General features: G+C 43.5%; 2 protein-coding genes across 2 annotated transcripts in view; one reads left to right on the top strand and one right to left on the bottom strand.

The window, feature by feature from the left end:
- The window catches only part of OSBPL10 (oxysterol binding protein like 10), a 231883-nt gene extending 230248 nt beyond the window's left edge, over window positions 1–1635 (top strand). The window contains exon 14 of the mRNA XM_074195628.1: window positions 1520–1635. Within this exon, the coding sequence (XP_074051729.1) occupies window positions 1520–1564 (45 nt within the window). The 3' untranslated portion in view covers window positions 1565–1635. The remainder of the gene's footprint in view (window positions 1–1519) is intronic.
- Window positions 1636–8308: 6673 nt separating this feature from the next.
- STT3B (STT3 oligosaccharyltransferase complex catalytic subunit B) overlaps window positions 8309–26744 on the bottom strand; it is a 68332-nt gene continuing 49896 nt past the window's right edge. The window contains exons 7-16 of the mRNA XM_074195630.1: window positions 25140–25286; window positions 21174–21222; window positions 18724–18878; window positions 16437–16648; window positions 15409–15596; window positions 15048–15219; window positions 14305–14478; window positions 13048–13161; window positions 11705–11917; window positions 8309–9882 (exon numbers count right to left, since the gene is read on the bottom strand). Coding sequence (XP_074051731.1) covers window positions 9802–9882; window positions 11705–11917; window positions 13048–13161; window positions 14305–14478; window positions 15048–15219; window positions 15409–15596; window positions 16437–16648; window positions 18724–18878; window positions 21174–21222; window positions 25140–25286 — 1505 coding nt within the window. The 3' untranslated portion in view covers window positions 8309–9801. The remainder of the gene's footprint in view (window positions 9883–11704; window positions 11918–13047; window positions 13162–14304; window positions 14479–15047; window positions 15220–15408; window positions 15597–16436; window positions 16649–18723; window positions 18879–21173; window positions 21223–25139; window positions 25287–26744) is intronic.

A 26744-nucleotide genomic window follows, 5' to 3' on the forward strand; every position in this document is an offset into this window, starting at 1 on the left:
GTGGGCCAACCATGAGATGAGAGTAGAGGAGCCACTGAGGCGGGACCCAGGTGCCAATCTGGCTCATCGGAATACTGGGTGACTCTGGACAATTCCTACCTCTGGGCTGCCCCATCAGGGAGATGGTGCTATGGGGATGTTGGAGCGCTGGGTTCACATCCCACCTCTGACACTGACTGCCTTCATGACCGTGGCCTCAGTTTCCTCATTTGTCAGAGGTGAATGTTAGGGCACTGCAGGGACAAAGTGGCGTAGCTTGTGGCTCCTGGGCACTATGCTCTCCCTCTGCAGGGAAAGTCCAGAGATCCAGTGCCAAATCTCTTGAGGTTTGTTCTCATGTTCAGTCCATCAATTAACAAGCATTAATTGAGCTCCAGCTGTCTGACAGGCACTGAGGACTCAGTTGCCAAAAAATGCAGCCACCCCTGTTCTCAGAAAGATGCGTCGGTGGAGTAGCCTGCCTGGAGGAGTCCTAGAAGCATTCAAGCAGAGCCTTGCAGGGACGTGATGGAAGGGGTCCCTGTTTGGGTGTGGGTCCTTCTAATTCAGAGGTCCTGGGACTCTGGGAAGGGCCCCCAGGGACTGGCATCCATGAGAAGCTATGAGGCCTCCACCTATGAGCCAAAAGCCAAGCAAGACTGGGCATATCTCCTCTAGAGCCCAGCACCTCAGGATGCTGGAGCCAGAGGGTCTATGAGGGGAGCTTGGAAGCATCCCCAGTGATCCAGACTTCAGACTTCCAGGGCAGGTACCTGAGACCCAGTGAGCTTATGTGCTTGGCCCCTGGAGGCTGCCCATTCCCTCCCCACTGGCAAGGGCCTCTGCTGCCCCTGTTCACCTGGTATGGGTCTTGTCTATGTTCTCTGTCTCCTGACAAAGTGTAACCTCGCTGAGAACGGGGCCTATTTCATTTTCCTCTGACTCCTCAGGGCCTGGCATGCAGCAGGCATTAAATAAATGCTTGGTTGATAGTCAACATAAAACCCAGAAGCTCCTACTGTGTACCATCCTCCAGGGGATACAGAGACTAAACAAGAACAGTCCCTGCCTCAGAGGCACTTACACCCTCCCTAGTCCTCAAAATGAGTTTAACAATTTGAACAATAGTGTTCACATGTCCCACTAACAATAGTTTTATGGAACTATGATTTGGTTTGGAATGATGGGCACCTGGGTTTGAATTCTGACTCTGCAACTCAATGCCTGAGTGACCTTGGAAAAGACATGTCTTTGGGCCTCAGTTTCCTGATCTGTAAAGGAGAGGGGGATTGGACTAGACGTGTCTTCTAAGAACCTCTGAGCTCTACATCTATGGCAGAAGCCAACTGACCACTTGGGACTGGATTGCCCATTGAGGTCCCCAATTCTCCAGTGCTCTGGTTGGTAGATATCCTGCGACATGATTTCCTCCAGAGGCAGCAGGGCCATTCCCTTTTGTTTGTTCCCTGACTCTCCCTTGCCGTCCCCAAGGCCACCTTCAGCATCCTTCTTGTGTTAATATCTTCTTGTTCTCTTCTAGGGTGAAGGCTGGATGTATATGGAACCTCTGTTGAAAGTCCAATGAGGAGGATAAAGTGCAGTGTTCTCCAAAATAGACCTGTCTTTTTATAGGCATTAAAATGGTGCCATATATGAGGTTCAGGTGGTAGCGGCTATGTCCTGTTGGAATACTCAGAGGGGGCAACAGTTTCTTGGCTTTCTGTTTGATTGTTTTGAGTGATGCCCCTCCAACCTACTACTATGCAGTTGGATCCTCAGGAGCTATTTGGGATACATGCATCCCAATGAATGAGAGACGGGGAGTGTGTGTGCGTGTGTGCGTGTGTGCATGTGTGTGTGTGTGTGTGTGTGTGCGCGTGTGTGATTTGTGAGCTCTGTATTCATGGTTATACTCCCACATGCCCCATATAGAGGTGGAAGCTAGGCCTAATGATAAACATGTAAATATGACACATCTAGGCTACCAGTAATTAACTTGGTGATTATGAGCACCTTTTTATGAATGAGGCTCAAAGTTTTCTCCTTTTCACTTGGCCTAAAACCTTTTGCACTTAAAATAAGGAATCTTTATAGACGGTCAATTCCAAGTCCAAATGATGGTGAATTGACTAACTGATCAGGTCACATCTATTTGTTTCATATTCTTTGGAGAGAGAGAGAGAGAGAGAGAGAGAGAGAGAGAGAGAGAGACAGAGACAGAGACAGAGAGACAGAGAGACAGAGACAGAGAGACAGAGAGAGAGAGAGAGAGAGAGAGAGAGAGAGAGAGAGAGAGAGACAGAGAGACAGAGAGAGACAGAGAGACAGACAGAGAGAGAGAGAGAGAGAGAGAGAGAGAGAGAGAGAGAGAGAGAGACAGACAGACAGAGACAGAGACAGAGAGACAGAGAGACAGAGAATGAATGAGCATGTATGAGAATGCATGGGTGGATGGGTGGGGATGGGTGTGGATGTATTGGATCTGTGATTTCTCCCATGCTTCCAGACTGCTCACTTCTGCCATTCCATATTGAGTAAGCATCATCATCCTCTGACCTTGAAGGTCCGGTCATTGAGTACTTGGGATGGTCTTCCAAAGACTGGTTTTCATGCAGTACGCTTGGCTGTCAGCCTAGTGGTGGATAAAAGGGCTCTGGAGTAAGAAATCTCTGCTAGTGGGGGGGTGTAGAGTGGGCATATGCCCAGGCTTCCAGGATGAGGGGTCAAGTGGGGTTGGAGACCTCTAGTCCTCTTTCTTTACTGATGACTGTCACATTCTAGTTTGGTTTTCCATCTGCCTGTCTGATTGATTTTTGTTGTCATTTTTCTCAAGATGGAGAGAAACTGAGTCTAACCTTTCTTAGATGCAATTTTCACAGTGGAAACTCAATCATTTGAAAAACAGCTACTTTTGTGGCTTCAAAAAAGGGCTGTAGAACACACACACACAACATTGACTTTTTTTTTAAAGAATTTGGGTTTGGGGATAGTGAGGAAGGAGGGTAAAATAGGAGTCCTTGTGGGTGGTTTTTTTTGCACATTTCTAGTTTTAAGCTGGACTCTGCAAGGAAACCACTGTGATTACAAATAAATGCAACCTGGAAACCCACCAACATTTTTTAGCTTTCATTGTATTTCAGTCCTTTCTCCCATGAGACCGAAATAAAGATGGAAACGTAAAATAAAAACAGGGAGTATAGAACCAATTGCCATTTGAGGCTTTGTTTTTTACTGGACTTTTCCAATACTTATAAGAGGTATGACTGCCTACCTCTCCACAGGATGAACTCTGGGCCTTTGTATTTACTGGCCTCTGGGCCATTTGTCCGAATTTGTAGATACTGGAAAACTACATTCGGGATTTTGAGTGCATATCTATCCGTTTAAATGTTTATTTTGAGTCCTTTGAGCACATCAGCGGAGTCACCGGGCCACGCGCTACATTGTTCAGGTGCCTCTACTTGCTAACCCTCATTGGTTCCTTCTCAAAGGGACACATCTTCCATGTCACGCATGCCTAGACACCAATGGGCATCAGGTCTGGAGATAGGAAATTGAGTTCAAATTCTGCCTCAGTCACTTACTAGCTGTCACTTGTGTCTGGTTCAGTTTCCTCAACTATAAAATGGGGGTCATATTATGATCCCCCTCCTACTTCCCAGGCTTGTATAGATAATTGTCACAGGACACACAGGCAGGCTCACTATGACTGTGGCTGAAGTTCATTGGATTGACTGGGATAGTGGGATCCTTTTCCTGTACCTTGAAAAATGGCCATATTTATATCATCATAGAGCAATCTTCCTAATGCCTCATGGTACACCACAACTCAACAACCTCCTCATAAACACTTTGATGGAAATTCAAGACAATTTTTGGCATTCATTTTTACAAGATTTGCAAATTTTTCTTTTCTCCCTAAAATGGTAGGTGATTTGATAAAGGTTATAAATGTGCATAGATAAAGTATTTCCATTATTAGTCACTTGTGAAAAAAATAGATCAAAAGGAAAAGCCACAAAAAAGAATAAAGTGAAAAAATAATGCTTCGAACTTCATTCAGAGTTCATCAGCTCTTTATCTGGAGGGGGCCAGCAATTTTTCTTTGTATTGCCTTTGTGTACTTGTCAGGGTTGTGTTGCTGAGAAGAGCAACTCATTCACAGTTGACCAACACACACACACACACAAACATACACACACACACACACACACACACACACACACACACACACACACAAACAATGGACTTTTTGTTCTGATAAATTTTTAAGACTAGGTTTTCCTGAAGCCAGCTCCTACAGGTAGGTTCCCCAAAGCTAGGTTGTTATATTGCTAAGGTGAAGATTTGCTCCTCAGGAATCCAAGGCAACTGTTAACACTTGGTTTATTGTTTCATTGATTATTTAGACTTAATGAAGTGATGGAATAGTACAGGGTAAACTTTTCTCAGAGCTTCCTGCTAAGACCCAGCTTATCCCAATTAAATGAGACATCAGTTGTTTACCCAGGTACTAGGAGAGAGACAGGAATGGATCCCTGCCTTCAAGGAATTTCCATTTTTATATAGAAGTTTGCTGTCCCAAGATCTTTGTGGTACCTAAGGAAAATGGACCTATTTTTTTTGTTGCACTCCTGTCAGTCACTATCTCCCCTCTGCACCTGGAATGCTTTCCCTTCCCCCCCTTGCACCTTCCTAGGACTTTGGGAACTATCAAGATAAAAAGATCTTTTTAAAACATAGTTTAATTCACTGTAATGTATATCTGTTCTTGGTCCCTGAAGATTATAGGCTCTATGAAAATAAAGGCCTCATCTTTTTATCTTCAATGTTAAGAGCATGTTAAATGACTTGAAGGCTGCAGTGGATAGAGGGCTGGGCCTGGTTTCAAGTCCTGCCTTAGGCACTTTCTTGCTAGGTGAGCCTCCAGCACAGTTTCATCTCTAAAATGAGATGACAATCCATCATACCCAGGGTGGTTTTGAAGCTCAAATGAGAATGTATAATGTGCAAACCTCAGAGCATTTTCTAAGTATGAACTATTGTGGTTACTTAAAATAGAGGGTTTAGAGAGATGCTGGCCTGCCAAATGGACAAGGGCTCAGACCTTGGATGGCTTCCTGGGGGGGGGCAGTAGTACATCCTCCTGATGTGCCTTCATCCACAGGGGTGCCGCCAGCTACAGGTATCCCCGCTCTGGACCCAGAAGGGTGGGTGGCAGACAACCTGACTTTATAATAGGTTCCAAATCTGGCCAATGTTTTTTCCAGCCTCAAGGCATTTCCATTTACCTTGACAGTCTGAGAATATGGTTAGTTGAACAGGGATGATGATTGGGTTCACTGTGTATTTGGAGTGGAAAGTGGTTGGATGGAATGAATACTGGGATTCCTCAACAGCTGTGCAGGAAGGGCTGGGGGCATCATTATCATGCCTTTGGTCCTTTGTAGAATGTCTGATGTTTGCACTCAGGGATTTGTAATAGTTTTGGATATCAGCGGCCTCCGTCCTCAGCTTTTGCTTTCCATTTGGGGAGGATTCGAAATCACAAGGGCAGCTAGGTGGCAAGTGGATAGAGCACTGTCCTGGAGTCAGGAGGATGGGAGTTTGAATTCTGCCTGACATTTGACTTGTACTGGTTGTATGACTTTGGGCCTCATATCCAGAGCCATCTCCAGTCATCCTGATTCATATCTGGTCACTGAACTGAGATGGCTCAGGAGAACATGAGGCTGGTGACTTAGCACAGCTTCCCCCTCACTCAAATCCAGTTCGTCCTTGACATTGCATCAGCTCCCTGATTCCTTGGTCATCTTCAAGAATGAAGGACAAAACATTATTGGAAGTCACGAGTGTCTCAGAATGGGCACAGGACTTTATCATAGTGTCAAGCAATGGCCACTAACAAAACGGATGGATTTGAGAGGATACTGGGTTGGATTTGGGCATCATTTCTGGGTTCCATTCTTCTTGCCTCTGATCCTCCCCTGTGGGGGACCTCGACCATTTTGAGGTTCTCAATCACATCTTTTTCACAATGTTTCTATGAAGGTTGGAGACTTCCCTGAGATAGTACATATGAGATGTTGGTCGTTTGTCCTTGCTGATCTGGAGAGGGCACTTTCTGGGTCACATGTATGACAGAATGGCTTGAAGGATTGTTTGAACATGGGCCCTATGTTCAGGTTCAAGGGAGCAGTCCATCTGATGGTGTCCCTGGTCCCTCCACTCCTAGTAATCGCCCCTATTTAGGTCTTGAAGACTTTGTAACTGAACTTTTGCAGTAACTCTCAACTGGTGTCTGGTAATATTAAAACACACAACTGGAGCAGCTAGGTGGCACAGTGGACAGAGCACTGGCCCTTGGAAATCAGGAGGACCTCAGTTCAAATCTGGCATCAAACACTACATAAATGCCTCACTGTGTGACCTTGGGCAACAACCCCATTGCCTTAATTGAAATTAAAAACACACATACACACAACTGATCCCAATATCACCCTTCAGCATAATGACTTCCACTGAGCCTCACTGTTGGAATTGAACACGGAAGCTTCTGGCAATCCAAGCCTTCACATGCTGGTCCCAACCTGCTTCCCCACCTATGAATACATGGCTCCCCTTCATGCGCCTGATGCTGTCCTTACAGGTCCATTCTATCTCAGCCTCATAGGGTCCTCAAGTTCCTTCAGGATTCCCTCCCACAGGACTTGCTCAGACCTGTATGTTTGATATGAATTCCGTATGTTCATGTTGGCGTGGTTGTCAGCCCCCAATGGTGTGTCAGCTCCTTGAAGCTGGGGCTCCATTTCCCTTTGGTCAAGGATAGGTATTTAATGCCAGCTGATTGTTTCCCCTAACTACAAAGCTAAGGCTTCTTGACTCCTGAGCCCAAAGTCGGGCTTGTCTGCAAAATGTCATGTCTTGATAAAAACAGAAGCCACTCTTTGTTGTGTTGCGAAGGATCTCTTCTCCCCTGCTTGGCATGAAAAAGAACATGGATCTTCCCTGAGTTTAGGTGAGACTGGGATTTCAACAGTGAAGGATGGAGAAGGGGTGGTGGGATTTGACAATATTGGCTTAGTTGAGGTAAGGCATTGTGGAGATGAGAAAGCCTGGATTTTATGTGGTTAGGCCAGGGCCTGACTAGGTGAGTCTGAGTTTTCGGGGAGATAATGGTAGGTCCTGAATGACACAGGCTAGCATTTTTCCCCATTTCCCCCCTCATAACCATATTTTTGTGAAGTTGGTACTCTGTGTTCTTGTAGTTTGTACAGTCAAATGAAGGGAATGTTCTCTGACCTCCTCATCCCTGCTCCATTGAATAACAGACTGATGACATAGGCATCCTGTTTGTCTCATGGAACAGACTATGCTCAAATGTGCTCAGGATTTCAGAACTGGAATGGACTGTCCATTGCAATCAGAGTTGCCATTTCTAGCCACTTCCTCTCAATTCTCCAATGTTTTGATTTCCCTCATCTCCTCTAGTCCTCAGTGTGAAGAAGCCTGGCAGCTTCTCATTCATTATCAGTTGAAGGAACGCTCAGCACCGCTTTACTCCTCGTTTAGGATTGTGCTAGAGTCTGCACCCTTCTCTTCCTTTTGAGCTTATTACTGGCAGCAGCCCAGATGGTGCTCTCATTGTAGGACAAAATCGCTCGAGATTCGAGGTGGCAGACACAAGTTGATAGAAAAGCCATTCCATCCCTAGGTATCAGCTTTGGACAGTGAGATTTGTGCCTTAGGTACTGCCTGCCTGCCTACCTACTCAACATGAAGGTGGCTATTCCCAACTCCAACAAGTTTTTTGCATCAAATTAATTTGCATCAAATTAATAGGAAGCTGGTGCTAATCAGACTAACAAAATAGCTCATCAAGAAGATCTCACAGTGGGTGCATATGCTTGACCCAAGGGACTGAGTTGAAGAATCAGGAAAACTTGTTATGATGTAGCATCCTTTGCAGGTAACAAGGGGGTCAGCCATGGCCCAACTCTAAATGCAGAATGAGAACTGTTCAGACCCTTCACGAAGCTAAGCCAATACAAAGCTTTTAGCTCACACTTGCTAATAACATGTGATGACAAAGGCAACGTCAGAAACAAGTAGGTGCACTGTCTCCCCTGGATTCCATGAGCTTCAACCAGGGAGGAGGGATGCCAACCTGACATTAGAGATCAAGGACAGGCAGACAGCATGATGATTTTAGAACTGGCATGCTAAAAAGGGCAAGTTTGACTTTCTCTTCCTCTCAACACAATTCTGAATTTATTTTAGTTCCTTTCAAGGTTAAATTAAATTCAAGGAGGAACAGAAGCACAAAGACTTTAACACAAAACTTGAATTAACTTTATTTCCCTCATCACAACGTGTCTGCATTGAGCTTCGAAGTAACCAAGTAAAAACCAATCTCCAAATGACAAAATAAGGTGTCAGAAATCCAGATCTATTTTGTTTTTATTTTGTGAAAATGTTACAGCCATTTTTGTTGGTCTGTAAAAGAACCATCATCAGGGTCAAAAATGAATTTTTATAAATCAAAAAAACCAAAAAACCCCCAAAACAAAACATTCTACACGCTGGGAAGGAAAATCAGCAGTAACATTCTCACTGAAGGTTGTAAATTACATCTTTCTTCATAAAAGGTACATACTCATGTTTCCACCAAAAGCAGTGGTGTAAGTTATAATTTTTTTAATATAGATATGTATAAAACCCCCCCAACTTGGACAGCTTGGGGGAGGAAGCACTTTCCCTCTTCTCAAAGCACTTCCTTTCATACAAAGGCTGCAGAGAATTCCATGTCTTCCTCCTCAAGCTGCCGGGAGCAAGTAAGGGCATGTGCCCTCTACCCGCTAGGTGTGAGTGCATGTCATTGAACAGACCTGTCACAAGTTTTAAATGAAATAGGGAGCACCTCGCTAACATCAAGAATGTTTCATCAAATGTTGGAGCATCCAAGGAAGGTCTTGTTACCCTCAGAGGCCAAGGGGGACCTCTGTACATTGGGCCCTTCTTAGAATAGGTTGCCCCTCCCCCACTCTTATGTGGTGTAAAGAGTTCCATACAATCATTTTGCACGGGGTCCTTGATGCAGTTTCTATTACTGCCAAAGGATACTAATTTAACCCTTGAATGACCAGTGTGCACAGGAGCTGCCCTATGGGATCTCATGGAAGAAGGTGCTGCTGCCGCTGCCACCACCACCAGTCTTGACATCAATGTACAAATGCTGTGTGGTGGTAACAGCAAGCAGCTTCAGTGTGGACAGCACGAATGCTCAGAGCCACAGAAAATACACATTTGATGAAACATTCTTAACATCGAGAAACATGGAAATCAATATTACTCGAGGAAGGGCATTCCAGTTTCTAAGTGATCTCATTTCCTAATTGTTTTAAAAAGCTCGTCACAATTCACATTTCACATATTGCTCTCAAAGAAGTGCAGGTCTTGTAAAAGAACTAAAAAAATCGAAAAACTGAACTGATAAATTTGCAGGGACCAGATTCGAGGGTTCTTTGGTGCAGTTGAGTCCAAATTCTTGGCGTGGAAAGAGAATGTGTACCAATAAAAAACCAAATCTGCTGCTAGACATTCACAGCAGTGCTCGTCTTGCTTCACATTACAAATCTAAAACAGCTGTTCTCAATAAGCCAATATTTTTAAATCAGACATTGCCTGAAAATTTTGTACATGAATCTGGACCAGTGATGGTTCTGTACCCTCATGTTGTTGTGAAACATGACTGGAGCCAAAGGCAAAGACTGGTTATCTCCAGGACAACTGCTCGCAGGTAGCGCTTAGCCGAACAGTCTCTTAAACAGTCTTCTTGTTGGGTCTCTTGCCTTTCTTTAAAAGGAGTTTATTTTTAATGTAGCCACGCTTCCTCTTGGTAGTCTGAAAAGAAACAACATAGGGAATTACCTATTCCTGCTCCTTCTGACAATGCATCTGACCTTGATGTCTCCCCCCCATGGGCAACATGAAGGAAAGCACAGGTCCAGCCCTTTAGATCCCCATGTGTCCCTAGGCTGGTGTGCGTAATGCAGTAGCCTGGTCCAGGAGCCTCCAGCTCCTTCTGGGATCCCTCGAGTGCCATGTGAGTCTGAGTAAGTAAGAATCATTTTGAGTTTTGGTTCTGAGGTTTGGTAGTAAATATGGATGCTCCAAGCTGAAGGGGGTGGGGGGACAGCCAGGTACCCCAAGGGCCTCAGATGCCACACCTGTGAAATGTGAAGCTAGTTCCAAGACTCCAGCTGGCAGCCTGCCCTCCTCGAGGCTCAAACATTTGTTTTCTTAAGGCATCACATTAGGTGTGGCAGCTCTGAAATCATTGTTTTGTGGATCCAGATTTCTTAGTGGATCCAGATTTCTTAGCCTAGAGATTTACTATCCATGGGTTCAAAAGGCTGTGTCTGACCATTTGAAACTTGTTAGAAAGAGGGAGACCAGAAATGACACTTTTAACTGCCAACTCATCAACATTTTGAATTCTGTTCCATCTTGATTGCTTAGTAAAAAGGTGCACACATATATATAGATGTATGTGTATATATCTATATATACCTATGAATAAACATGTACACATACACACTTAAAATTTTTTTAAATAGGTGGCACTTTTACAAAGTCAGCTTTACTGATTCAAAATGGAGTTTAGTCCAAAGGCCCTAAGTCCTACTTGCTTCTTTTTGAAAAGGCAGTTGAATGTGCTCAAGATAGACAGCACGTCACTAGACACATCCCACCACCCTATCACAGGATTGAACTGAAAAGGGCCCAAGGGCTCGACTTGTTCACCTGCTTCCCTGTGCTCTCAGACCCCTATAAGTGTGAGCTGATGGACAGATGAGATTGCTAATGGCCAGGAATACCCCCGCCCCCCCAAGACCTCCAATTCTGAACACATGGAAATAGGAAAGACGCGAGTTCCGATCTAGCCCAGGACCCTGACTCTGCACAGCCTTGGGAACTTCAGTCCCTCCCAGGATGGTTTGAGGATTCAACGTGACAATGTTCTAAGTGTAAGTAAAGTGCTGCCCCAATGTTCCCCTATTGTCATCCTAAGGATATCAAGGACCAGAGGATTTCTTCTGACATTTTGCAGAACTGGAACTGAATAAAGAATAAGGAACTGAAATCCAAAGTTCTCAAAACAAAGCAGACATGACTTTTTCCTGAGGCCGCTCGTTTTGATGAATTTGGAGCTTTTGTGCTCCTTCCATCCCTCACTTTTACACATGGTGGAAGCCAGGCTTGGGGGAGGAAGGGGCCCACATTGATCTTCCCTTCATCATTCCCATCCCTCCCAGTTAGGTTTTCCTGGTTCTAGAGGAATGTGCACTGTAGCCTGGTGGTCTTTGCAAGGCCGTGCCAAACACAGAATGTGGAGCACAGAACAAGGAAGTAAAGACATGTTTATTTTTCACAACGGAGGAAAAAGTCCAACACCAAAGAAGATTCAGGTTTAATTCACTCAATAGTTTGGCATTTAATTTGATAAGATTCTGGAATGCTGGGGGGGGGCATCTGCTGGTGACCCCCACAGTCCTGTGTGTGTGTGTGTGTGTGTGTGTGTGTGTGTGTGTGTGTGTGTGTATAACATGAAGGTCATCCACAGGCCCAAGGAAGGCTGCTATCAAACAGGGACATTTGGTATGGGCGAAGGAATCATTTACCAGTGACCCCCCCTTTTAGGATAATTTCCCTGGGAACCCACCTTCTTTGACAAATACTTCTGTTTGGATAAAATGTTGGTGACTCTAGGCTTGTGGTCAAGGGTCTCCCTGTTCTCCAGCTGCTTCACCTTGTATATTCTAACAAGCCAGTGCTCAGATGTAAAGGCTTCTTCCAAATGTTTGAATTTAATGTCCTTGTTGCCAATCTCAGCATTACGCGTCCGGTCAAAACCAGGGGGTGTCCGGAAATCTAGCTGCAAAATTACAAGATCCAGCATTTAAGCCAGTCAACTATAGTGAAAAAACCAACACATACTATTCTGGACCCATCAACTAAAGAAAACCAGAGAAAAAAGCTCAAAGACTAAGATGATATTTCCATTTCTGAGTCAGACTCTATTATGCTTTAGGAAAAGCAGCGGCAGTTCTCCCCCACCATGTTATTCCCCCAAGGACAGTGAAACAATAAGATCTAGACCAGGGAGTTAAATAAAAGACTTTTCTTCCATACAGATACTGGTTTGAGGGAATTGAATGACAGCCTTCCCACAATAATTATCCCAACCAAATGAATTCAGTCAAACCCTTTTTGTGATAATGAGTAAGAAGGTCATCTGACCTCCTGGGCTGGGACAAGCCCCGCTGCTAAGCTGACAGAGTCTGTGACACACAAGGACCACATCATGAGCATCCTGGGGCTCTCAAGAAATTTAGAAGTGCAACGATAGTTACTAGGGTAAGACATCCATCAGTTTATCAGTCCCCATGACGCCTGAAGAATAGACTTTCAAAGTATAGAACCCAGTGACTGTTTGTTTGACTTCCAGGCATATTTTCCAAGTCAAAAGCAGATGAAGAACAAAATGTAAGCGCCCCTGAAGGCCCACTTTGAGAATGGATAAGATGAGGTTTCAAAGTGAGATAGAGTTTATTATAACCATAGCAGTATATTATGGTGTGATGTGTCAGCCAAGGAAGATGCTTGATTACAAGTGGACATGGCTGGTTGTGAACCAGGCTGCAGAAATCACCTCTGCCGATGCAGAGATTATCCAAGGTCCCAAAAGCAACCCTCTTTAGAGGGAGTCTTTGAACCCAGGTTGCCCTGTCCCCGCCTTTTTACACTGTTCTCTAAATGCCAACACTGATGGGCAGACACCAAGTAACATTTCGGAAGCTCAGATACAGACTCCAGCATTAACCTGGGGGAGCATCTGTGGCCTCATAGAGGACAACCCCTAAAAAGGAGTCTTTGCCAGGGCTGTATAATGATAGGAAAAAACATGGATTGATATGTAGCAAATGAGAAGCTAGCCTAGGAAAAGACAGACCAACATTCAGTTTTGAAAATGAAGATCACAAAATAATAGACAACCTAATGTACCTGCATTTCTCCAAATCTGTAATAGGACATTTTATACATGAGACAGTTCAGTAAGGTGGGAGACCCTGCCTTGTCTACCCGAAACTCTCCTTGGGGTGTGAAGTAATCACTTTCCTGAAAGGAAGAATAAAGACATTTCCATGTCAGCACAGTTCAAGAAATTAAAAGACCACTTCATAAAGTTGAACTATCTACATATCCTTTAGATTGTGCCAAATACTGAATCCAAGATAACATGTGCAAGACTCTTAGGGAAATGAGGAGACACAACAGGTCAGTGTACACACACACACACACACACACACACACACACACACACACACACACACACACACACACACAGCAACTCCCAACATTAGCTTCATTCAGTCAAGGCCTCCTGCAAGAATGGAGCAGGAAGACCCTGGGAAACAAATTCTATGAAGAGTTAGTGGGGGTGTTGGTTTAGGCTGTAGAAGGCAGAGATGGGATTGGGTTGGTTTCACAATTTAAATATAGAGAATTAAAAAATGAACACTAAAATTTTATACATAATAAAGTCCTAAGGGTAAACCATAGCCCTGGTCTCTCTCTTTTAACTCCAGGCTCCCAAACAGAATGGACAAGTGGGGAGGAGTTCTATTTCCAAATCTTGCTGCTGCTTCCTTTCCTCAATTTCCTGCACATCCAGCCTCTTCCTCACAGGGGAGGCTCCAAGAGCAACCCAGAATCTGGCCTTCCCAAACAGTCTTGGGATCTTCATTCCAACTTGATGGGATTTTAGTATGGGAAGGGATGCAGGAAAGGGGTGGTGGGAGGAAGACTGACCGGGCAGCTGTATAATGGAGAGGAGGAGGAGGAGGAGGAGGAGTGAGTGGAGAGGGGTGGGGAGAAATCTGGAGGGCAATGGGATGAAAATCAGAACAAGGACCTAGAGGAGGACTTTCAGGCTGATCCTATCACTCTTTCACTGAGGTAAAATGGAGATCCTCTATTGATTAGTGGAAAGAGATAAAGATGGAAGAGACTATGAAAATGAACCAGGAACCAGAAATCAAGTGTGTGGGGGAGGGGAGTCAGAAAGGCCTGAGGGGTCAAAGCCTGGGCCCTTCTACCTTCTTGCCGTACCTCCCAGGTACTCCTAGGGATGGTTTCCTCACTTTGTCCTGGGTCCATGACAGGTACTTAATTTTTAAACCCTTGATGACTGACTGACCAATCATTCATCCTGTTTTCTCTAGGGGTACCAATCTTTCCCACTTCTGGTTTGTTCCTTACCCGAATGTCTTTTGGATGCTCCCCTTCAGCTATTCTGACCATCCAGAGAAACTTATTGATATCATCACCAGAATAACCAATGACTCCTCCAAAAATAATCAAAACGTAATCTACATCCAGGCTTCTCATGATTTTATAAGCGGCAGTTTCATTCGAAGACATGGCTTTCCCAACCTAGACCATATGTTAAAAAAAAATCCAAAAAACACCTATTAAAATCTGCTCCAGAAAATGTTTTTCATTTTACTGTACAAATCTCCTCCATCTTAAGTCTTAAAGAGTCTGCCGGAAATTGAGCTCTATACTGAGAAACAATTCATCTATGTCAATCAATACTTTATGCCTGTTAACTAACCCTATTGTTTAGGGTTTTTCATAGACTTAAGCTATTTTCCCAAATTGACTCTTCTCAATTTGAGTTTGATGATGATGGGTGCTTGTGCCACCGGTGGGACTGGGTAAGATGGATTGCCAGAATGGCCCCCCCCGCTTTTGCATTTGAGTGCAATGGCCACAGTTTCTTTGCTACATTATATAGTAAGAACACAACTTCCAGACTGAATTTTATTCATATACTAATAAATTTCAAAATCCATCACTTAAAGCAGCTATCAAAAGGAATTTCAGCCTCTCCCCTCCATCTAAGCAGAAGGGGAACAGAAACACCAGGAGTCAGGGAGGATCAGAGGACCAACACCCCAGGTCTGTTGTGTCCTCTCTCCTCGGGCACAGGGAACCCTTACCAGTGCAATATGGCTATTATTCCACGTGTTGTTGTCCACCAGGGTCGTCCTATTGGCCATCCCAGCGATCTGATAGCCATAATCCCACCAAGACATCACTCGGGCGTGCTCGTCGGTGTTCTGCCTTAGCCAGTAGTATGCTTCTCTGAAATCATCTAATATATTCCTGGTGCTGAAATGGAATGGACATACACCTTGAGACAGAGCAGCCAGGATAAGATGGGCATAACTGACCCTCTCAGGATGAAGGTTAAGAGACCTTTCTCTAATGGGGAAGGGGATTTCATCCCAATGCCCTTCCCAGAACCAGAGACCAAGGACCCCTGAAGTGCTTCTCTGGAGACATGCTCCGCAGCCTTACCCGTCATGGTTGTAAGAGGCCAGGACTATGCTGGGGCTGGAGTAAGCATTGCTCGTTACCCAGGTACAATGAACTGCAAACATCATTAGCAACATAAGCATCAACATGGTGACAATGCTTTTGATGTTGGGCCCCAAGCCTTCTTCAGTCTTTTCCTGTTCAGATACGTGTTTCCTTACTTTACCTGCCTGAGGACAAAAAAGCATCTTTATACCAACTCATTTTGCCTTCCGTTAAGATGCCACCCTCAGCAATTTATGTCAAGCCAAAGTAACTGATTCCCTCATGTCCCACCCCAAAACAAGATTCTATCTCCATGTCCAGGTGCAGGCACCTCATGGGGGGGGGGGGGTCCTTTTTTCAGGAACATAAGTCTCAATGCAAGCAGCCCCTTTCATCATCTCGTTCAGCACATTGTAAGCATAGTTCCATGACCTAAACAACCCCAACCAATCACCTTCCATGAAGAACAACACAGGGGAAGTGATCCAAGATACCCAAACCAAAGGCAGACCTGGGGTTTATGGGGGATCATCCGCCAAGGAAATGGGGAACCTGGACTTACAGGCTCAACCTGAAAGTGCTGAACAACAGGAAATGCTCCAGCCCTGACCCCTCCCACTTGATCTTGTGGGGTAGGAAGACCCCCCTCCCCACCTTAGCAGCAACAAGCAGCTGTGCTCCAGTCGCATCCCCTTAAGACAAGCTCCCAGAAATCAAGGGGTATTTTCCTTTTCTTTATAAAGATAAATCTCATTGGCCACCCAGGGGACGTTACAATTGACAACTGTCTTGATTTATTAGATAAAACTCAAATAGCAACTTCTCACAAAGTATCTCATCACCTATCAACCCTGAGCAAAAGCTTTCAAATATTATCTTAAAACAAACTGCCTATAGTGCTCCTGTGCCAATCTGAATGAAAAAAAAAAGTTCATCTCTGGTGTCACCTCCACTCCCTAGATGTATATATGAGTAGACACCTGGGGGCAGGTCTGGAAGAATCCATTCCATTTCAGATCTCCTACCTTGTCATAGAGGTTCCCTGGATTTCTTTTGTCATCTTCGTCACTGCTATCTTCCACAGGGGGGTTTTCCCTTTTGAGGTCATCCCCCAGATAGTGCTCAAAGACATTGGAGAATGCAATTGCAGAGAGCATGCAGACCACTGGGGTCAAGGTCAACATCAGGCGCACCATCACCCCAGCGAAGTAGACAGCGCTGATTGCATACAGAGCCACTGGGATGAAACAAGTTCATTTTTAATCATATAAAGTAAGAAACTTGGCTTTTTAAGACATTAATTAAAAGACCAAAAATTCCACCAAAGATTGTTTGTCCTTTAATTGCCAATACTGGCCAATAATTAATAGCCACTGTCATAAACTGTAATTTGTTATAAACTTCAAGAATTAATAGGACTATGCCTGCTTCAGACTGCAGTGCTATTCCCAGGGAGATGGGGATTCCTTTCATTCAATTTTTCAATAGAGATGGATTTCCTAAAAGTGTTATGCCTGTAGAGGAAAAGGGACTTAAATAAGACATCTCAAGGTCCAGGAAGTCAGTCCTCCATGGCCAACCTCTGGAGTTAAGCCCAAGAGCAATAACAAAATGGAAACAATGCTATTTGTTAAGTGACATCTGTAGTATCTCAAAATCAATGAAAGATCTGGAGGTTTTAAATCCACCTGGCAGTTCACAAACACACCTGGAGACCATATGAAATCACAGACAGGTAACTGGCACAGCCTAGGCTGGATCGTCCAGGGGTCTATGATGCCATCTTCTCCAGAGCCCTTAGGGGAACCACACTGGGGAGAGAACTTTCCATCCCTGATATTATTAGACTTGGGTACAATCAAAAATTGGAACTAGAAGAGCTCAGAGAAGGTATTAAGTCCTACCCCTGGCTCCCCTTTTAAAACCAGAACCTAAGGCTCTGGGAATTCAAGTGGTCTAACCCTAAGGTTTCCCCATCCCCTTTATTTTCTTTATTATTTTTATTTTTATTTTGCAAAGCAATGGGGTTAAGTGGCTTGCCCAAGGCCACACAGCTAGGTAATCACTAAGTGTCTGAGACTGGATTTGAACCCAGGTATTCCTGACTCCAGGGCCGGTGCTTTATCCACTGCGCCACCCAGCCGCCCCCTCATCACCTTTATTTTCAAATATGCTCCTCTCTCCCCTCCTAGCTGAGGACAGGCCCAGCGTCCTCTAACTGGTCCTTCAGCTCTGGCTTGGAACCCATCAGGGTCACCATGGGAGTGAGTCTGGCTTCTCTTCCAGTCTTGCTGTCTGCCTTTCTGTGGAAGCTCTGTACACCTGATCAAAGACCTTAGGGAGGTGAATGCCTTGCCAGGGTCCTCAGAAGCCCTAACAGGTGGACTTCCTTTATTAGAGGCTGCCTGGACACCTGAATTCTATTGAGTTTCTCTGTTTAAACACTTTGATTTGGAATGATTTCCAGGGACTTGTTTTTCAAGATTCTATGTTATAACTTGTTATTATTTTGTTGGCTAAACATGCCTAGGCTCTTACTGTCCCATCCTATGTGTTTTGCTTAAAAATAGCACTTATTTGGTGGTACACACATTTTTCCCCCCCAAGAAGAAATTCAAGGGTTTGGTTTCATAAACTGGTAGCTAGCATGAAAATTTTAGTCAGGGAGGGTATATCCTAAGTAGGAGACAAAGTGGAAACTGTGGCACAGGCCATAGAGCAAGTTCCTCAAATTTCTAACCCTATTATATAAATAAAATGAAAATCTGTTATAAGCCAAAAATGAAATAATGCAAAAAACCAAGGAAATTGAGACAACCCTAAAAAAAAAAATTAGTTAACATGTAAAAACCAAAGCCATTATCAATACTAAAGTCATGTTGGTGAAAAGTCACGAATACCATGAATTTAATGAAACCACTTTTAAATCACATTAAAGTTACTCTCAGCTTAAGATCATCTGATATTGGTTTGATTTTTGAGATGGAAGCAACCTGATCACTTTAAGCTTTTAGTTCTCACAGGTAGTAATAAATTATTAAGTGGTACCATTTGTTCAAATATAATAGAATTTATTTCCTGCTCTCAAGAAGAGCTGAGCTATCATATTAATTTTTGTATACCAATTTAGTGCTTAGCAAAAGAAACAATTATAAAAATACAACTACTTTTAACAATGAATTTTTTAATCTAAAATACCAAAAAATCAAACTATAAAACAAGACAGATTTTTACACCTAACTGTAGAATACAAAATTCATCAAGGAAAATAAAAGACAACTACTTTAAAGTATATCAGAACATTTCTCTTACCAAACACTCTTTCATCATTGATATTTTTGATACAGAACCATAGGCCTGCTGGGAAGGTGCACACAAGAATATGGAGATCAAAGAAGAAGGACACCCATGTTGTCGGCTGATGTTCAGACACTGAGGCAATGATTGGAATGTGTATTTTTGCATACCTAATTAAAAAAAAGCAGCATGATTTTGAAATGACTTTCCTTCTAGATCAAAGCAGTTCTTTTCTTGGTCTTAGTGACTTTTCCCTAGCCTAACTTGCTGCCGAAGCAAAGCTCAACAGTGTCAAGGCCCCCCCAGCCCCACCCTGATTAGCCATCGGACCCTGGTCAGGGACTAGACCTCTCGGGGTCCCCAGAGACACTCTCCTCTATATGGCTGAGGAGGAGCCAAGCCCACTCGGTAGAGAGAGGGTACTCATCTTCCTCCTTTTCTCACTCCTGACAAAGGGGTCTCGTGAGACAGGATCAATCAGGGAGCTCAGACCAAACCAAGGAAAATCCTGTAGGACCATTTGGGAACACCCACAGGGTCCAGTCAGGGAAGGGCTCTATTTCCTATGAACTGGATAAATAAACTCTTGCCCAAGCTACAAGTTCTGCTCTGCATCTTATTAAGAGGCTTCTAATGGGCTGCAATAACCTTCTTGCATTTTTTCCCAGATGTTAAAAAAGATGTTACAGAGCCATCCCTGACTCAAAAAAAGACAGTGCAACAAACTGGGACATGAAATGAATTAGAATAATTTCTCTACAAAAATACTAAGCCATGGCCTCACATTTTGGGTCAATACACAAAACATTGAGTCAGCAGTCACGTAGGGCACACCACTAGCTAATGTTGAGAAATCACGAAGATGGAGTTCCATGTTAAGATTGTGTTTCAGTTAGCCTAAGAAACATTTATTTAAAAATACCAATTAACCAAAAGTAAACCGTCAAAGATTTTACTTTCAAAAAGATTAGAATTGAAAATTAAAATGTCTTGTTATTCTTACTAGAAATGGTTATTAATCCTTCATTGGAGGGCCATTCAATTACTGGAAGAAGAGACAAGTTGGCTGAGGACATAACGCTCAAGACTAAAAATGACAAAAAGGAGCACTGACTTCATTGGAGACCCTGGAGGTGGAATCTGAGAGCCGAGTTCTAATCTTGGCTCTTGTTCACCTCCTGAGGATGGTGTCCAGAATGGGCCTTCTGCCTCTGGGCCTTGATTTCCTCATCTGTAGAATGAAGTTGACTCAAAATTCAAACTTCATCAAAAAGAGACCCTGTGGATTACTCAAAGCTTCCTCTGACTGTTAGCTACCGCCCACCCCTCCTTTGTTTTCAAAGAGGACCAAGGAAAGCAAGGGTTGATATCTTAACTTGCTTGTGAACTGGATTTAAATGAGGCACTGATGCCCAAATTGTCAGCTTCCTTCTCTCTTGCAGAGCCACTGTAGTCCAGCGACAGGACAAAGGTCAGGGTGACTGGCCAAGCTCCAAAGACTGTTCTCTTCTGCTCAGTCCACACACACATGCTTGGAGGAGATACGTTCCTAACTCACCCACCCAAGGGTCTGAGGCATTGGCTAGCCTCAACCTGAAGCGGAGGGGACTGTTCTGCATGCTGCAGCTTCTTGGAGCCACAGGTAAGGGTTGGGTTAGTCGGGGGCCATCCAAGGTGGATGAGCAGCCCTGGAAAGGGCTCTGAACAGAGGAGTCAGGGCTCCCTGAATCCCTCCCAACCAAGGGTTACTTAGGGAATCTGGTAGCTGTCTGAACAGCATCAATAATCCATCTCTTATTTATGGTTGAGTAGCACTGCACTCATTTGTATAAAGCAGATAGCAGAAAAGGCTCAATTTGATGAAATTTGGAACATTTTGTTGAAATCAATAGCTTCTGAATTAAGAGTTTGAGAACCACTTGCTTACAAGGGTTACTACTGTATCTGAACCTTCCAGTATGTGTAGTCAAGGTTGGCTCAACAAAAACAAAGAACTTCCAACCCTTGACACTATTTACCTATTACTGTCTTTTGATAGAATTTACTTTGTGTTTATATTACATTCAAAGAAAAATAATAGAGACATGGTCTAACACATGAAGAATGACAAGGAATAACTAAGTTAACATGGAAAAGCAAAGAAACTAAAAGCATTTGTCCTAAGTGGAATTCTATTTATTCTCTTCTTACCTAGCCACAAAAGTTTTAACTACTAGGGAATTTCTAAGATTCCCAGGAACTGCACAAACACTCCCCAAGGCGGTCAACAAATGAACTACATGTTGTGGATACAACAATGCCAGGGAGGCAGGCTGGCAGTTTGTCAGAGTACACCTATTACCCCAAATGTCCCCCAACTTCTCAAGGACAACAGTTTATAAAAAGCTTGGAGGTGGTGAGTGGAGAGATAAATTTTGTCTCTCCTCCTGAGAAAGTAATATTCGCAAATTCACTTCTTTACTCACCCAGTGTCCCACAGTGAATAAAATCTGCCACTCCATGGTGCAATATAACCTAAAGCCAAAATTTTAAAAAAAGAAAATGAAAGAAATTGAGTTAAAAAAATAAGAACATCAGTGGTTTTAAAATAACTTAATTGTTAATAAAATATATTTTACTTTACTTGTGGAGGGACAAACCTATGGTCCTAAGTTATATGGCTGGTACTAGAGCAAAATGAGATCTATGGAGAAGAAATGCCATCTGTGGAAAAAAATGGAGAAACCAAGAACCCCCTATCAAAATGCTGAGATTTCAGCCCTTGTCAGACCCTTCCTTCTCCTCTCCTAACTCTCAGGGACAATCTAAGTTTGCTGCCTGATAGCAGCAGTGTTGAGGACCCAGAGCAGGAGAGAGATGAGGAGCAGTCAGATCAGTTGGAAGAGGGTTACACAAACATCAAAGAGCAGGAGGAGGGAGAAGAGGCCACTGGATTATCCAGCTAAAGGACCACTGGTAATGGTGCAGGGAAGGGGCTAAGAAGAGAGTACGAGAAGGGAGACGTCTCTGGTGTGCAGGCGTGAAGCCACAAAGGGCAGATGAGATGCAGGAAGACAGTAAGTGGGGATGGAAGGATGGAGAGAAGGCTTTTTCTCTGCATGGGGGAGATGTGGGCATGTTTGTAGGCAGGAGGCAATGAGCTAGTAAAAAGGGAGAGACTAAAGATAAAAGTGGGGAGGGACTGAGAGAGTGAGAAGGGAAATCTCCTGCAGGCTTGAAAAACATGGTTCCTTTAAAAATAAATAAATAAAATATATTTATAAAAAAATTAGATTTTTGGGGTGGAGCCAAGATGGTGGTGTGAAGGCAGCATTTCCTAAGAACTGAGGCCCTAACCCCCCCAAAAACAAAGGATGGCTCTAGCCAAAATTTAGAGGGGCAGAACCCACCGAAAGAATGAGTGATACATTTTCTCAGTCCAAGACAACTTAGAAGTTCCATGGGAAAGGTGTGTTTCACCAGAACCAGAGGTTGGAAAAAAAGCCACAGCACAGCCCAGAAATCACCGGCAACAGCTTGAAGGGGCAGTGAGAGAACTCTGCTGCACCTGGGTGAGTGTGGAGTGAGGAGCCCAGCCACAGAACCTGCAGCCAGAATTGGGAGAAAGCAGCCTGCCCGCCCCACCACCGCCACCCCACCGCCGGTAAGGGAAGTCTGCAGAGATTTCTCTGCTCTCCCTGGGGTAGGACTCTGCTGTTTGCCTACACTCAGATATTGCACTTTGGGCTTCCATACTAAATAACCAAGTTGGATCTCTCCTTATAACCCACAGCACAGGGTAGTGCTGTGGTCATCTACATATCAAAGCACTGACTAGAGAGCGTAAGAACTTGGAGGAATAAAGGTCCCAGTGGGGTGTCCCCCCCCAAAAAAATAACCCCAAAGTCTTGGAAATGCTGTAAATTAGTCTTGGGCTGAGGAAATGAGTAAACAACAGAAAAAGAAGAATATGACCATAGAGAATTACTTTAGTCCCATGGAAGATCAAACCACATATTCAGATGATGACAAAAAAATTGAAGCTTCCATATCCAAAACCTCCAAGAGAAATAGAAAATGGGCTCAGACCATGGATGAGCTCAGAAAAGACTTTGAAAAGCAATTAAGGGACATGGAGGAAAAATTGGGAGAAATGACAGTGATGCAGAAAAATCATGAAAACCAAATCAATAGTTTGGTGAAAGATATACAAAAAAATACTCAATATGTTAAAAACCAGTTAGACCTAATAGAAAAAGCAAAACAAAAGGCAAATGAGGAGAAGAATGCCTTAAAAAAGTAGAATTGGCCAACTGGAAAGGGAGATTAAAAAAAAAAAGCTCTCTGAAGAAAATAACTCCCTCAAATGCAAAATATGGAACTAAAGGAAGCTGATGACTTTGCAAGAAAGCAGGAAGAAATAAAACTCATGAAATATCTCATTGGAAAAACAACTGACTTTGAAAACAGAACCAGAAGAAATAATTTAAAAATTACTGGACTATCTGAAAGTCACGACCAGGAGAAGAGCCTAGACTTCATTTTTCAAGAAATAATACAGCAAAATGGCCCTGAGATCCTAGAAGTTGAGGGTAAAACAGAAATCGAGAAAATTTACCGGTCACCCCCTGAAAGAGATCCCCAAAGAAAAACTTCCAGGAACATTATCCCAAAACTCCTAAATCAAAGAGAAAATTCTAAAAGTCGCCAGAAACAGACAATTCAACTACCGAGGCTCCATAGTCAGGATTACACAGGATCTGGCAGCATCTATATTAAGGGCTTGTAGGGATTGGAATATGATATTCTGGAAGGCAAAAGATCTTGGTTTTACAACTGAGAATCAACTACCCAGCAAAACTGAACATTCTCTTTCAGGGGAAAAGATGGACTTTCAATGAAACAGGGACTTTCAAACTTTCCTATTGAGATGAACAGAGCTGAACAGAAAGTTTGATGATATTGAACTGTTTGTATTCCTGCATGGGAAGAAGATATTGATAACTCATATGAACCGTCTCATTTATAAGAGCTTTTAGAAGGAGCATATGTAGACAGGGCACAGGAAGGAATGGAATATAATGGTATAATATAGTATAAAGATGGAGTCAATGGGTGATAAAGTAAAGTACTAGGAGGAAGGAGAGGAAGGAGAGATTTCTCATAAGAGTCAAGAAAAAGCTTTTTCAATGGAGTATGGGGGGGGGAAGGCAAAGGGGAATGAGTGAGCCTTCATTCTCATCAGAAAGGGCTCAGGGAAGACATACACACTTAATAGGATGAGGAAATCTATCTTGCCCTGGAGAAGGATGGGAAGAAAGGGATGGGATGAGGGGAAATGGGGGGAGGGAAGGGGGGAATAGGTGACAGAAGAGAGGAAAGATCAAGGGAGAGGGTACTCAGATGCAACACACTTTTGGACAGGGCCCAGGATGAAAGGAGAGAAAGAACAGCTAGTAATAGCAACTGTGGGAAAAATATTGAAGCAACTTCTCTGGTGGACTTATAAAGAAAACAAATCACCCCAGAGACAGAGTCACTGAAATCTTAACACAGACTGAAGTACATTATTTTTGCATTTTTTTCACTCTCTCTCTCTATTCTTGAGGTTTCTCATTTTCTTGGTGGGGCGCGGGGGGGGGGGGGGGGGTTATGTTTATTCTTATAACATTCAATTCACATCAATGTACGGCATGGAAACAATGTGGAAGACTGTCAGACAGCCTTTGGTGGGGGGGGGGGGAAATTGTGGAATTCAGAGCCTTGCAAAAAATGATGGGTATATATTACTATTGTATATAACTGGAAAACAAACAAAATGTTATAAAAAAATTTAGATTTTCACTCTCCCACCCTCCACCAATCTGCTTTCTAGCATCCCTATATGTGTTGCTATCTCCCATTACAATATGAAGTCTCACTGAGGGTGAGGACTATTTTAGTTGTTCTCTCCCATTTCTCTATAGTCTAGGGAGTATTCTACCAGGTCTATTCTTCTCCTGGTATGGTGAGTCAAACCCTAGATCCTTAGGGGAAGTGGGGTCCAGTAGTCAGGGCAAGGGCACTTGATGTTCCCTGGAAAAGCAAAGACACTTTTCCTGATTAGAAAAGGTCTTGACTATGAACCAGCCTTTCCACAATCTCCCAACCTTCAGAAAAAAACTTCAGAACAAGAACTTCTAGGAAATCAGAGGGGTTAGCTCTGGGAGCCCCATGGGCACAAGGCTGCCAGCTGCAGTCCACAGCATAAAGTGTATCAGTTGGGCCATGACAGCTGCTTTCCAGGAAAGGAAGGGATCATCACTGAAGGATCACACCAGCTAATGCCCAGGCCCTCCCCGTTGTCCACAAGAAGGCAGTGGCACTGAGCTGAAGCTGTAGGAGCAGTTCTGAGCAGGTTCAGATGGCACCCCACAGTCTAGGGCATCTCTTCCAGCACTGATGCCACTTACCTGTGTAAGTCAAGTAAATCACACTCAGGAACACGGCTCCTGCAGCAAGGGACACTCCTAGGAAGAAAAGGGTCTGAAACTCCTGCTTAGTCAATCTATCTCTGAGATACTGGAGGAAGGCGTAGGCCTGGATCAGTGCAAAGACCCCTGGAGAAAAGGGAAAACATGGTGACAGGCTGGCAGCATCCCAAAGCTTAAGGAATTTTCTTGAGTAGTTTCTAGGAATCCCATTTAAAAACACCTTTTCACAGAGTCTGTCATCACTGCCTTTGGACTCTGTTATACCAGCCCCAGCTCTACCAGGCAGGAGCCAAAGAAGAGCAAAGGCCTCCCATCTTCTCACAGTGACACTGCTCTGCAGAACATCCTGGGGCCAGGCAAGGCATCTTGTTACTAAAATTCATCTCATCGGGGTGCCGATAGGCCATCATCAGTTGAAACTGAGGCGGGATAACATGCTTTGAATGCCTCCATCCTGGTCCTCTTTACAACCTTCAATAAGGTGCTGGTTAAGTTTCTAATGTACATTAGAAAACAAATGGGGTAAAGTGGCTTGCCCAAGGCCACACAGCTAGGTGACTTATTAAGTGTCTGAGACCGGATTTGAACCCAGGTACTCCTGACTCCAGGGCCGGTGCTTTATGCACTACGCCACCTAGCTGCCCCTGAAAACAAAGTTTCTTACATGTGTTTTTGTTCCAGTAGAAAAGAAGATGGATCTATGACAACTGGAGAACCCTAAAGGACTGATATACAGTTAATCCTTCCAAAACAAGGAAAAAGTATATTTAGATCGATTTTTTCTGGAAATATCTGTTCTGATAGATAAAGCAATAAATAAAGCTGATTAGAATTATTTAAAATAAAGGGGCAGGCTAATTAAAAAATGGATATATAAATTCTATTAAAGAATTAATTCTCAAATTGCATAAAGAGCTGGCAGTAAGGCTATAATATAAATGAACGAATGAATGTGAGTCTTATTTCCCTAATTACTTTGTATATTTTGTAATAAACAAAAAAGTCTTATTCCCCTAATTATTTTGTATATTTTTGTAAAATCTAGGTTGTCAAGATCAAAAGAAAAAATCAGTACAGCTATGATCACACACAGACAATTCTGTTTGTATATTAACAAAAAAGTGTCTCAAAAGGACTATGTGACCACCTGATTAGAAGTTATTCCTCCTGCCAAGTTGATAGTGACAGTCCAGTTGATTAGTCTTAAACTACCCCCGGGGGTGGGGGGAATGGGAGAGATGAGATGATGACTCAACATATGTTAAGAAGATCGCTTGGGGCGGCTAGGTGGCACAGTGGGAAAAGCACCCGCCCTGGAGTCAGGAGTACCTGGGTTCAAATCCGGTCTCAGACACTTAATAATGACCTAGCTGTGGGGCCTTGGGCAAGCCACTTAACCCCGTTTGCCTTGCAAAAAAAAAAAAAAAAATCCTAAAAAGAAGATCGCTTAATATTGAGAGAATTCTCAAACAAAAACTTAAATTACAATTAGCTACTGTAGCCAATCCTGTTAAAAATGGAGATGTTTATTGAGTGGTGAATAAACAGGCTACACAGTGTAGGAATGTGTTTGTGACCATAAAG

Source organism: Macrotis lagotis, chromosome 7 (genome assembly GCF_037893015.1).
Source record: "Macrotis lagotis isolate mMagLag1 chromosome 7, bilby.v1.9.chrom.fasta, whole genome shotgun sequence".
Classification (NCBI taxonomy): Eukaryota; Metazoa; Chordata; class Mammalia; order Peramelemorphia; family Peramelidae; genus Macrotis; species Macrotis lagotis.